Below are 14357 nucleotides of genomic sequence, written 5' to 3'. Positions count from 1 at the left end.
GCAATAAACCAAACCATCTAAGATACTGAAGATCCTGCAAAGGCATAGGCAATGCTGTGGTGGTTTGTCTCTTCAAAGCAAGCTCATAGTTTCTGTGATGGAGAATGCTTTTCTTTTCTAATTCCCTTCCTATCCATCCAGTAATCAATCAATCAATCAATCAATAAACCATTGTTCCTCAGAATTTGGGGGTAATGGGATTGCCAAATGTAGCCTCTTCTGGGCTCAGTCTGTTTCCTGTTGAATTGTTGTTTGACTTTACATTGGAATCCAAAAAATGATGGCAAAGAGAAGACAGAAGGCTAAGTCCCATGCGGAAGACAGTGTGGTCATGAGACAAGGACACAAAGGGGGCTTCTTTCCTCAGGGATGGCAGTGAGACTCCTAGCTAGTGGGAAGAAGAACATTAGTTGGATTGATGGCAGTATACCAGCTCTTGAGAATTCCTTCTTTCAAACTCAAGCCTCCAAGTTATTGGATTTGGAATTTAGAAAACCATAAGCCACTTGTTAAGTAGCCAAAGAAGTTCTGTGATGACAAAATTTTCCAGAAAAATATTGCTCCTAGTATGAAGTTTTCTGGGAAGTTTAAAAATGACCCAGTTCTACCCATTCCTTATTAGAACCTAATATAGAATTTTTCAACATTTGGAGGCAGGAATTGGTTCGTTGCATGGTCCGACACTAAATGCTGTGAAGTCATCAGTGCTGACTTGTGATTAGATACTTAGGAAAACTGCTTGTTTCATTGTGTCTCTTTCTCTAGTTTTTGTCTTGCTTAGTTCAATGCAACAAATATTAATTGAGCACCTCTTATATAAGCACCTTAGAAGGTAGTATGTTGCTTGTTCTGGAAGATACAAAGTTGAGTGCATAAGGAGGGGCTCATGTTCCAAATGCTACTTTGCTGTAGCTCTCGTCAGATGTTAGAAGACTTGAATGCTATGATGGTAGCTAATGATAGTTAACATGCACTGAGCACTTACTGTGGGCCAGATAGTGTTCTAATCATTCTGTACTGATAACCCCATTTAGCCCTCCCAAGCCCCCTAGAAATGGGCTTGATTAGCATTTCCAATAAGGCAAAGAAGAGCATGTCAACCTGGGAAATGAAAAGCCTCACCAGTGAAGGGGCATATGATGCAAACTTTATAGGAAGAATTGGATTTGACAATTGAAAATAGGGATTTATATATATTTCCAACAGAAGGATCAAGGGAAACAAAGTGGTAGGGAAATCAGAAAGAAGGAAAGTTTTTAGATTAGCATTATCTATCTCCATGAGCTACTCCTTGAAATAAAGGATCGTGTGACTAAATGCCATGTTTGCAGATTTACAACTACTATTAACATGTTAAGTCTCTAACCATTGCAAAAAAAAAAAAAAAAAAAAAAAAAAAAAAGCCCAGTTTGGCTTTGTGAATTCCAGTCCTTCCCAAATCTACTTCTTCCAAATATTATTGAGCTACTGCTGGGTACATAGGCTACACTGGAGATTCAGATAGAATTTTCTGCCCTCAAAATAACCTATATTTTCATGGTGACCCTCTCTCCACTCTGTGCATTTGAGATAATACCTGTTAGTAAGTTCTGATGCGCTTACTTTGGGAAATAGCTGAGAATACTCCTACTTTGCCAAAACTTGGGGGGAATTGTGGGAAGTTGGGTTTGTAAGAGAAGGCCAGCACATCTGTCAGTGAGTCCATGGATGGGTGCTGTGAACTGTATGCTACTCATCCACGAGGGACAAAGTACAGAAAATGAGAGCAAGTTCTTAGCACTTTGAGAGCAATTTGATAGATTAATTTTATAATGGTTGAATCGAACAAGAAAAATTTGGGACCTGTACTTTGCATATCTTTTTCTTTTTTTTTTTTTTTGGAATTCATTTCTGTTAGATTTTGCAGAAGTTTGAGTCTGCAAAAGAGTGGACGTTGGAAATCAAAACAAAATCTGGTCCCCTACCTCAAATGGATTGAGAAGCTCTGTCCTGGATAACCCTGCATGCCGGGGGGCTGAATCCCCATGAGGATTGCTTTCTCATGAGGATTGCTCAGCAGGCATCTGCTTGAGAACATTTACTTCCTGCTTGCTCTACCCAGATTAGAATTCTTTTCATGATATTTTAAGAACCTTATTATTTGAAGCACAAATGAGGATGTTCCTAACCATTAGCGAGATTGCAAAGCCAAAGTCCTATTTGGACAGAGAGTGAATAGGCCAACCTTTAATGAGTTCTGACGTCTCTTAAGCATAAGATACCCTTTCTTCACTGGAGAGAAAAATAGGGAGAGAGTAGAGAAGCCTTCTAACATATTGAGAAAAATACCAATTTCTGGCCACACAAGCAATACTTTCTTAAATCATTTCTAAATAATAATTCCTTAAAAAAAGTTCTCCTATCAGGGCGCCTGGGTAGCTCAGTCAATTAAGCATCCGACTTTTGATTTCAGCTTAGGTCATGATCTCACACTTTGCGAGTTGGAGCCCCGTTTGGGACTCTGTGCTGCCAGTGCAGAGCCTACATGGGATTCTCTCTCTCTCACTCTCAATCTCTCTGCCCCTCCCCTGCTCATGCTCTCTCTTTCAAAATAAATAAATAAACTTTAAAAAAAAAGTTCTCATATCACTCTTTGCACTAAGCCCTTTTAGCTTTAGCCCCTCTGGCACCCTTTGTGTTTTCAGAATAATCTGGGCTGGAGGTAATATAGCAGAGGAAACACCATATATTCTTACACTCTTGCATGCTGTGTCTGTCAGTCGCTCTCAGAACACCTCATGTGGGCATTTTTTTTTCCTCATAATGCCTGATGGAAGAAATCTCATTTGATAGTCTGCAGCCCACTAGTCTGGGTCTAAGAGATTTGGCTCAAGTCCACCCAGAATTAATCTTCGGAGTTGTTTATTTATTCGTTCAGTACTGAAGCAACCAGTTATCTGGCATTCCATCAAATCCCAAATAATTTGTTTTAATTGACATTGTCCTGAAGGCTTTGGACGAGTCTGAAATCCTTTCGTCCTGCTCTCACATTCTGGAGAATGCAATCTGAAATAGGCCATAATTGTGGAATGCCAAATCGTTATGGAGTCCCTGAAATCCAATGCTGCTCTCAGAAGGGCAGCCGACCTGAGTCCACATCCAAGAAGTACAGCATTGAAGTGCAATTTGGCATGGAGAAGAAATACATTCTGAAAAGGTGCAAATCACCATTCATTCCCCCCGCTCCCATCTCCTCTGCTTCTCTCCTTTGGTTTCAACTTTATCACCAGTTTATCCCACCCCCAGAAAGCTGTGCAGCGAGGCATTCTCTATTCTGGCACCTGTGAGGACATAAGCTAGCAAGATGCAAAGGCTTTATTTTTTTAATACCACGAGTTGGTCTTAGGATTTGTCATTATACTGAAGAACGTTGAGGCGAGAAAGGGAAGGCGAAAGAGGTAGCCCTGTGCCCATTGATAAAAACTGGGACAAATATGTTAAGATTGGTGTGTGGAGGAAATGAGGAGAGAGAGAATCCAAAAAGCCCAATGATAAAGCCTTCTTAACACTCAATTGTCCTTAACATTGTTCGTTCCAGCAAGAAATGATTAGATGTAACATTAAATCAGATTTTTCTCAGTGACAGAGCATGCTGTTAAAGAATGGGGATAAATGACCCCACACATTTTAATAACCACCCATACACTCATCAGCCTAGAGACCATAAATGCTGATCCTGTGTTTATTATTATAGTTAAGGGCTTGACACTTCCTCTGGGTTCTTTCTCCTTCGTTCTTTCTTTCTCTTTCTTTTTCTTTCTTTTCTTCCTTTTTTTGTTTGTTGTAGGAATTAATATGTTTAATGGTATCTAAGGCACTTGGTCATCAGTTCATGTCATTGTCACAATGACAATGTATTGTGTAATTTATATGTACAAAGTTCATTCAGATGTGACTAGTTAATTCTTTTTTTAAATATTTTATTTATTTTTGATAGAGAGAGAGGCAGAGCACAAGTGGGGGAGGGGCAGAGAGAGAAGGAGACACAGAATCCGAAGCAGGCTTCAGACTCCGAGCTGTCAGCACAGAGCCCGACTCAGGGCTCAAACTCACAAACTGTGAGATCATGACCTGAGCCGAAGTTGGACGCTTAACCGACTGAACCACCCAGGTGCCCTGTGACTAGTTAATTCTTATCAAAGCAGTTTGATGATTTAAAACTGTGCATTCTTTAGAGAAAAATATTAACTTAAAATTTGGATAGATTAAAAAAATAGTAATGCGTTGAATACCTGCTAATACACTAGTCTCCTACTACCAGTTTGGGGCAATGTTAGTGTCTGTGTTATGACTCCCATCTTCTTATTGCAGCTATTAACATAATGGTCATTGGTTTTTATAATTTCCTTTTAGTTCATTATTTTTGATGTGCATAATATCAATATATTTGGATTAAAATAGTGTACTTGTTTTCAGTTAAATAAGAATTGGCATATTAGATAATCTCCAGAATTATTTACATGACTCCAGAGGTGGGGACAGACGTTAGCAAAATTATTTGACCGTAATCACCACGGTCATTCAGACTCTTCGCTGGGAACAGAAATCACCGTGGTTGTAGCATACCCCAGCCAGGATGGTTGATTTTTCACATTCACTGGGTTGTTAGCATTAGAGAAACACAGTTTCACTCTAATCAGAGAAAGCATAAAAAATAAAAGGTGTCATTACCGACCCACCATTAGTAACACATGCAGAATCTAGGATCAAGAAGGTGTTACTTCCTTCGAAGCCAAGGCTCATGTTTCCAGTTGGCAGGTACCCTTTGATGGTGGAGCTGTCTGCCCATGAGTTGGTGTACAACCATTTACTCGGGGGGTTGAACTAGACTGGTTGAAAAATTAGATAATGGAGAAAACATAAATAAGCCCACAAGCAGTGTAGACGAGCTAGCCCAATGGCTCAATTTCCCTTTCTCACTGAAGATTCTGTGAGTGAGTATTTGATGAATCAGGAGCCACAGCACATCACCTGCTCATCTTTGCTCTTCTAAAACAGCTGGAGTTTGATGTGACAGCCAAAGGAGAAATTGCTGCCTCAGGAAATGCTTTGCCTTTGACTGATGGCTGCATGGCTGGCAAATTAATTTTGGCACCTTTCCTTAAGTCACTTTGGTCCCATTCCTTCATTTTTCTGCTGGGAATGTGTACATTACATTACAGTTAAAAATACCTTCACAACACAAATGTGGAGAATAGCATGTACTATTTGAGGAAAGAAGTTGTAGGCTGAGATGGTTCCATTTTGTAGAGTAGAAAGGATGCCGTCATGCTCTGAGAGGAGGCCCACACTCTCAGTGCAGCTCAATATTTGTTTTCCATTTTCATTTTCATTTTTCATTTTTTTAAATATAATTTATTGTCAACTCGGCTAACATACAGTGTGTAAAGTGTGCTCTTGGTTTTTGGGGTAGACTCTTGTGGTTCATTGCTTACATACAACACCCAGTGCTCATCCCAACAAGTGGCCTCCTCAATGCCCATTACCCACTTTCCCCTCTGCCCCACCTCCCATCAACCCTCAGTTTGTTCTCTGTGTTTAAGAGTCTCTTATGGTTTGCCTCCCTCCCTCTCTGTTTGTAACTATTTTTTCCCCTTCCCTTCTCCCATGGTCTTCTATTAAGTTTCTCAAGTTCCACATATAAATGAAAACATGATATCTGTCCTTCTCTGGCTAACTTATTTCACTCAGCATAATACCTTCTAGTTCCATCCACATTTCTGCAAATGGCATGATTTCATTCTTTCTCATTGCCAAGTAGTATTCCAGTGTATATATAAACCACATTTTCTTTATCCATTTATTGGTTGATGGACATTTAGGCTCTTTCCATAATTTGGTTATTGTTGAAAGTGCTGCTATAAACATTGGGGTACATGTGCCCCTATGAATCAGCACTCCTGTATCCCTTGGATAAATCCCTAGCAGTGCTATTGCTGGGTCGTAAGGTAGTTCTATTTGTAATGTTTTGAGGAACCTCTGTACTGTTTTCCAGAGTGGCTGCACCAGTTTGCATTCCCACCAACAGTGCAGGAGGGTTCCCGTTTCTCCACATCCTCGCCAGCATCTATAGTTTCCTGAGTTGTTCATTTTAGCCACTCTGACTGGTGTGAGGTGGTATCTCAGTGTGGTTTTGATTTGTATTTCCCTGATGATGAGTGACATTGAACATCTTTTCATGTTTCTGTTGGCCATCTGGATATCTTCTTTGGAAAAGTGTCTATTCACTTCCTCTGCCCATTTCTTCACGGGATTATTTGTTTTTTGGGTGTTGAGTTTGGTAAGTTCTCTATACATTTTGGATACTAACCCTTTAGCTGATGTGTCATTTGCAAATATCTTTTCCCTTCCATTGGTTTACAACTCAAAATTAATGTTACTCCTCATCAACCTCTCACAAGGTCATGGGCTCCAGGGTTTAAGAATTTGAGTCATTGGTGAGCTTCTGTTCTGATATTTCCCCTCTTAGGTACTCATATACAGCAAATCCATCCTGCCCCCAAGATCCTAGCACCACTCCCTCCTTATATATTTACTCTGTCATCTCTAGCAAAAGGTGACATGGTGTGTGGTTAAGAGTATGAACTCTGAATCTTATTCACACCAACAATTGGCTTTGTGACTATTAGTGTGTTACTTAACCTCTCTGTGCTTCAGTTTAGTCCCCTGTAAAAGGGAAATCATAATGACAGTAACTCGCTCCACCTTTTCTAGCTCTCTTTGTTCACTGCCATCTTCTCTTGGGTGAAGCACAAATGTTTTCAACTCAACATATATTACACTTATTTTTCCTTTCTTAAGAATGCATTTCTTGGGGCACCTGGGTGGCTCAGTCGGTTAAGCTTCCAACTTCAGTCCAGGTCATGATCTCACAGTTCCTGAGTTCGAGCCTCATGTCGGGCTCTGTGCTGACAGTTCAGAGCCTGGAGTCTGCTTCAGATACATTCTGTGTCTCCCTCTCTCTCTGCCCCTCCCCTGCGTGTGCTCTGTCTCTCTCTCTTTCAAATATAAAAATAAAAATTTAAAAAAAAAATTTAAAAAAAGAATGCATGTCTTTACTGCTGACAAAGGTAAAAGAATATGTACTTTCAGTTTTGTTTTTTCAGCCAAAGATGCCAGGTTTGAGACTTAGAAAGGTAAACCTTGGTAAGAAGTGATAGATAGTTTGAGCCCTTGCCTTGGGATGAAGATTGAGGTTCTCTTGTCTGAGCCTGCTGTGTGCTGTGGTGTCAGTGTCCTGGGTTGGGGCTCATTTCCTGATTCTCCTGATGTGATTAGCCTGTTCTTATTGTTGATCTGTCACAACTTGTCATTCTTGCCCTTAAGGATTAAAAGGTCTTAGGATTCATTATAATTACTGGTTCTTCTGCCCTTACAATTATAGATATTGCACTGTCAGCACAGAGCTTGACACGAGGCTTGAACTCACGAACCATGAGATCATGACCTGAGCCGAAATCAGGAGTCGTATACTCAACTGACTGAGCCACCCTGGTGCCCCAGAACACCTTTGTTAGGAATCTCAAAAACATGTTGGCTTATCTATATAGAAATAGTGTTAAAGATGTGGCAATCTTAAGCAAAAATCTTAAGCAATGAAGTGAAACCTCTCAGTGTTTAAACAGTCCCTTCAGTGCTACTCTATCTAGCATTGCAGATACCATCTCAGAATCCACAGATAGATGTAGAAGAGGCATTTTGCTTTCCAGAAAAGTTCTGTATGTTTTTTTTCCCAGTTATTTGACATTGAATCCCTTAAGTGTTTTTGATCAGCCACAAAGGCAAAACCTGCAGAAAGAAAAATATGGGAAAAAATCAGGAAAAGGTATATCTGGTTAGATATCTTAGCTAGACATCTGGTGCTTCTTCCAGCAAAGAGAAAAAAAAATGGGAAAATAAATACCCGTTTAAATAAGATCTAATCAGCAACTGGAATAGGTCCTGAATAGATACTGAATATGCTCAGTAAGTCTTTGCTGAATGAATAATTGAATGAACATTTGCTATGTTCAAAACAAACATGAATAATACTATTATCCTGCAAAAATTTGTGTCTACTTAATAAAAATATTTAATGATTAACTTACAATAAAATTTGGTCTATAGAGTAGTTGCAAGGGCTGTTGGGTGGCTGGGTCAGCTAATCATCTGACTTTTGATTTCAGCTTAGGTCATGATCTCTGGGTTCATGAATTTGAGCCCCATGTTGGGCTCTGCACTGACAATGCAGAGTCTTCTTGGGATTCTCTCTCTTTCTCCCTCTGCCCCCACTCTCTCTCAAAAATAAATAAATAGGGGCACCTGGGTGGCTTAGTCGGTTGAGCATCCGACTTGGGCTCAGGTCATGATCTCACAGCTCATGAGTTCGAGCCCCGTGTCAGGCTCTGTGCTGACAGCTTGGAGCCTGGTGCCTGCTTGGGAAACCGTCTCCCTCTCTCTCTGCCCCTAACCCACTCGTATTCTGTCTCTCTCAAAAAAATAAATAAATATTAAAAACATTAAAAATAAATAAATATAAATAAATACATAAATAAAAATAATTTTTTTTTAAAAAAGGAAATGTTAAAAAAAAAGAATAGTTCTATTAGGATACAGAGGTATGAAAATACTGGCCATAACTAAAAGGACCATATTAAAATTATATTAACTGAGGAATACCACCACCAATCAATAATAATCGAGATAAAGGCTCCTATTTTCATTGCTTTGAAAATCAGATTAAACTAGTAACATAACACATTATAAAGGGAATGTCTCTGCTGAAAGAATAGGCTGAATTCTTCCATTTCAAAAACACTATTTTCCCATGAAGCTCTACCATGAGGATTTATCATTGGCAATTCTTCATGTAGTATCCTATTTACCAATAAAACAAATTATGATACTATAATTCCCCAACTATTCTATATTTCAAATTATTTACTAATGCAGACTAGGCTTTCTTCAAATTAGTTAGAATTAATGGCCTTTGCTTATAAAGTCAAAATATCTTTTATTTGAAAAAAAAGTTGAAATCTTATGATTCAGGGAAATTAAAAAGTTTATGCTTAGTTAAACACATTGCAGTTAATTTTTAAAAATCATACAGTTTAGCAGTAGAAATGGTTGAGTGCTTTTTTTTTAAAGACCCCACTCTGGGGAAGACCAATTTGTAGATAAACAGCCCATACCCAGCAGCACTGCATAGCTAATGTCTAATGTGTGGGAGTAGGTTAGAAGCAGCTCAAACTAATGAGGTTAACCCACATACTCTAATCACCCAGACTTGCACAAAGCAGGCAAATAGCATAGAAGCAGGGAGCATTCAATTTATTTCTAAATGAGTCCTGCCTTTTTTGTATTCCAGGGTGTCACCCAGTAGATGGTAGGTGTTCATTTCCCACTGTTTCCAAGTCTCTTTCAACTTCTAGCATTGCATTTCCCCTAGCTAACTGATTATGGGCCATAGGCAAGATGCCTTTTAATTCAGCATCAGCCCAAGAAATTGTAAGGAGTCACTTCCTGTTGGCTGGGAAGGTGCCTCTCATCTCCTCACCTTATGTAGAGGTATACATGGGAGGCCACAGCCTACAGACTCCCAGGGACTACTCAGTCTGCCTGCCTTGGGAATCCCAAGGTCTTTGACCTCCTATAGGGGCTCAGCATTCTTGTTGTTACTCACTCTTTAATTTTTAAAGATCACTTCCAATGTAAAATCCTTCTAGAAATGCTTAGCATGAAGAGGGTTGTTGGGAAAACCAGTAGAGCTTGATAAATTAGGAAAAAAGACACATTTTAATGAAATCTGGGGTAAAGCCTGTCTGAAACAACATTTTACTTTTTGTAATACTCAGTGTGTGGTTGGAAAAATCTTTTTTTTCCCAAAGTAGAAATATACGTATTGTTCTATTGTGTTATTGTTTTATTTTTTATGTATATATATGCACACACACACACACACACACACACACACATTCATTGTAAAAGCCTTCAGACAACTCAGAAATCTATAGAGAAAAGTGTTAGTCTTCCACTCAGAGATAGTTAGTGTTAGTGTTTTGGTATAAAGTTTTCTAGATTTTTCTATGGCTTTACAAGAAATGGTTAGTGTTTTAGTATAAAGTTTTCTAGATTTTTCTATGGCTTTACAAGCATTCAGATAATTATAGGGTATTTTAATAGGGTCAGACTACTAACATTATTTGGTAATTTTTACATAATTGCTATATGAACAGATATACATTTTCACCATCATTTTTAATTATTTCTTTGTATTCCATTGAAAAATGTACCATTTGTGTTTTTTTCCAATTTTTTATTAATAGAAAGGATGTTCTTATACATATGTCTCTGTATATGTGTCTATTTGTTTCTTTGGTATGAATACTTAAAATGGAATGGTTGTGTAAGAGAACATGTCCTTTAAAAAATTTTTATAACACTTGCAAAATTGCTCTTCAAAGCATTTGTATCGATTTACTTGCCCACCAGTATTGTGGGTGAATGCCCATGCTTCACACCCTTGAAAAGCATACAGGTTAGAAAAATGGTGCTTTAGAGAGGATGTACTTCCATTCTAAGAGCTTAGGAGCATGGAAAGCTTCACGTGGACGATGTGGTTGTGGTCCTGGCTGCTGAAGACAGTCACCATCACATAACTAGGGCATTCATTCATTTGCCAGATGGTAAACTCTGGTTTTCCTTTTATAGTGTGCTGTCATATCTTGAACCTCCTGTGTTCTTCTCTCTAGATTGAGGAAGACACGTGGCAGAAATACTACTTGGAAGGAGTCTCAAATGAAATGTACACAGAATATCTCTCCAGTGCCTTCGTGGGTCTGTCCTTCCCTACTGTTTGTGAGTAAGTGACCATTAACCATGTGCTCTTTGGCTCTCAGGGGTATTTAATGTGCCCCTTTCAGGGAAGACACCTTACGCCTGCCCAATACAGCTGGGGTACTCAACAATTACTGAGGGTAACCTGTGTGCTCTGTCTTGTGTGGTGAACAGGAAGGTGGGTCATTACATGGTCTCTGCCTTGGGGATTTCTGCTGGCCCTACTTTTCCCCACAGCTCTGAGAACCTTATACTTAGGTCCATCATTTGCATTAAATTATGAACCACAGTGTTCCTGCATGTCTTGAATTAGGCTCCTGTGGTGTAGACACAAGTATGATGGGTGGCAGGAACCCATGTCTTTTTACCAGGATGAAAACAAATCTTGCCTGCTCCTTGATGAAAGGAATTTTAATATCTTTCAGTCAAATCAGATCATAGAGACATCTGAGAAGCCTTTATTCAAAGTGCATTCAAATACTGCTGAGGAAATGTGGAACCAAATGTATGGAAGGAGGCCTTGAGAAGCTCTTAGCAATTTAGCTCCTGACATGAACAACCACCATGTTATGACAATGAGAAGGCTTAGCTTTTCCTTACTATTGGCTCAGCAGGATGGATTTGAACAAGAGGCAGCCCCAGCTGGCCATGGCCCCTCAAAGTAGCATAGGTGATCATTTAAGGGATATGAATTCAAGAGTTACATGGGTCCTGGACCCTGAGAAACTTCCATCATGATGATGCCTTAGATTTCCCACTTGGAATCTCAAATGTTGGGTGCAAGTCAAACAGGGGTTTTGTCCCCTATGAAAGCATAAACTCCCTGGGAATGTTGAAACATTAAGCCTTGTTAATCCATTGACACTTTAGCAAAAGATTTGATAACCTCAGTCTTGCTGGTAAAAACTGGGCAGAAATAGGGGAATCTTGGAACCACTGGGCTGAGGATGAAAAGCTATTCCCTTGTGCTGAGTACCTACAAATGAAACCCACCTTCTGGAAAGGGAGGTCTAAAAAGGATAGACCTGAGGACCCTTGGGCTCTTCTGTCTTCTAGCTTTCTGTTCTGTGCACAGCAGAGAGGGGACAGAGCACCTGGGAGGTGGTGTTTACCTGGAGACTCCTGTCACAGAACACAGCAGGTGTACTGTGTCTGTCCCTGGGCCCAGACCCTAAACAATCCAAAACGGTTTGGCTCTTTACTGAAATTTCCCATCCTGTCTCTAAGCGAAAGTTTAAACGCTAAATGGACTGGAAAAGTGAATAGGTAATTGATTCGGAAGGAGTTATTTTCTGAAAATGGATGCCCTATTGTAACTCCCATGTGTTCCTTTCTGTGAGAGCTATTTCTCTTTCTGCCACAGAAAGAAGTTAACCATTCAGAGGCTTCAGGTCCTGGAACATTGAGGCTGTCCCAGGGGATTTTCTCCACCTTGGGGTTTGGACTGCCTAGGATAGAAAGCCCAGGAGAATTCAAGACTTTTAATAGAAGCTGGTTCTATGTTTAAAAAAAAAAAAATGGAGGCCTCCTATATAATGTAGGGGTGGTCTGAGCACACGGCAAAGCTGCCAATGCCCAGAGGGGTCCTATGGCATTGGGGGCATTAGCAGAGGTGTGTGTGAAGATGCCAATGCCCAGAGGGGTCCTATGGCATTGGGGGCATTAGCAGAGGTGTGTGTGAAGATGCCCTCCTTGGCTGTTGATTTTCCCTGGCTTGACCAGTGTTTATATCTATCATGAGTGCTTCCTCGGAAGCCTGCATTCCCATTGCTTTTCTTAACTCTGCTGCGGAATACCAAGTCAGTTTGTTTTAAGAGCATTAAACCGCAAGGTTAGAATTGCTCCCCCTAGAGGCTGCAACTGGGATACCCACAAGGTAAATTTGACTCCCTTAAGTGCCCTGTGCAGTGTTTCATTTCTTAACAGTTAATTGCGAATATTTCAAAATAGTGGTATTTCACATAAAAACCAGATTTTTGGCCTCTCTTGAAAACCTGATGTGCACTTGCATTTCTACCAGATGCTAATTGGCTCTAATTTGTTGTAAAGAAGGAGTTAGTGTAGGTCCTCCCCTCTCTGTTGTCTTAAACCAGGCCAGATCTGCATTGATACCCTGGGCCTGGCCCCACTGCCATGTGACTTTGTCAAGAACTCCCTGGGTGGTGTGAAACTTCACTGCCCTTCGGAGCCAGCTCAAGAGCTGGACACTAGTGGCTGCTGTAAATATTTCCTTTGATGGATTTGCATGTTTAGATCATGTCCTGAGGAGGAGAGAATCTTTCAGACACACCTCGTTGTCAGAGAATTTAATATTTGTTCAGCACAGCTTCTAGAATACAAAAAAAAAAAAAAAACCCCACAAACTTCTGATGTGAGTGAGAATGTGTTCAACTTAGTGCTATTATTCGTTTAACACAATGATACAGCAGAGGTAGGAATAATCAATAAAGAAAGGACATTTAATGAGATTTAGGAACATCCCAAAACATTGAAGCTCTCCTCAAGCATTTGATTATCTGGAGGCTTAATTATCTGTGTTTTCTACTTTAAATTAAAGAAAAGCCATAACTCAAAGTTACCAGCAGTTTAATGATAACACTCTTCAATTCAGGTTAATTAAAGCACAGCCGTAATTAGAGTGTAGTGTTGTATATCACCGGGCTGGCGCATAAGTATTTTCATTACAGTAAGAATTGGCTATTCAATTTCGAGATGACATAAAGGACGCTGAAATATATTTTAAGCTGGTTCATGTAGAAGAAAAAGAATTGGGGAATATTCTGGGGACAATAAAGCACAGATAAAATATACAGATTTTCAGAGCGGTTTCTGTAATTATGTGCTGCATTAAAACAATATGCAGCCAATAACGTCTTAAAGCATGAAAAGAAATAAATTTGCTCTTCCCCTAGCTGGCAGTATGCCCCCTTGCAGGGTGGGATCACCGCCCAGGAGAGCTTGGAGTTTTCTCAGAAGCCGGGAGAAACGTTCTGTGGAAAGATAAGGGAGCAGGATACACGGATGAAATTTGAAGTTATTTCCCCAGAGAACAGAGTGGGGAAGAGGAGAGGCAGGAGGGCCGGAAGGCCCCCACAAGGCAAGCTTTTTAAAAATTTCTAGTGGAGAGGTGTTCCCTCTTGCCCGGGGGAGACTCACACCAGCTATGTCCTCAGACTTCTGGGCACCGGCCTTGTGGCCTCACTGCGTGTGTCATCAGAAGATGCACCTTTGTTCCGTGTGTCACTAACTTAGACAAAACACAGTACCATTTCTAAATATTTCATTTATGTCTTCTCATTTTAGCCACACAACAATCCTGTGGTTTCTATTAATGCCACACTTCCTGGTTTATGAACAAGGACACTGGGACTCAGAGGATGTTGGTGCCCCTCCAAAGCCACCTAGTGCACAAGTGACAGAGCCAGGGTTCTGATGCTGGGCCTGTGTAATTGAGAGCAGCTTGGAGGAGCTGCTGGAGGAAAGCTGGCTAATTAAGAATCTCC

At 40.2% G+C, this 14357-nt stretch overlaps 1 protein-coding gene across 36 annotated transcripts in view; it reads left to right on the top strand.

Annotated features, from left to right (window-relative positions):
* The window catches only part of KCNMA1 (potassium calcium-activated channel subfamily M alpha 1), a 722982-nt gene that overhangs the window by 551905 nt on the left and 156720 nt on the right, over positions 1–14357 (top strand). For all 36 annotated transcript variants that reach the window (XM_053909597.1, XM_053909605.1, XM_053909598.1 and 33 more), the window contains one exon: positions 10770–10879. In XM_053909597.1, coding sequence (XP_053765572.1) covers positions 10770–10879 — 110 coding nt within the window. The remainder of the gene's footprint in view (positions 1–10769; positions 10880–14357) is intronic.

Source organism: Panthera pardus, unplaced genomic scaffold, assembly GCF_024362965.1.
Source record: "Panthera pardus isolate Hobbes unplaced genomic scaffold, ASM2436296v1 HiC_scaffold_22, whole genome shotgun sequence".
In the NCBI taxonomy this organism is placed as follows: domain Eukaryota; kingdom Metazoa; phylum Chordata; class Mammalia; order Carnivora; family Felidae; genus Panthera; species Panthera pardus.
This window is presented reverse-complemented; position numbering and strand designations above follow the sequence as displayed.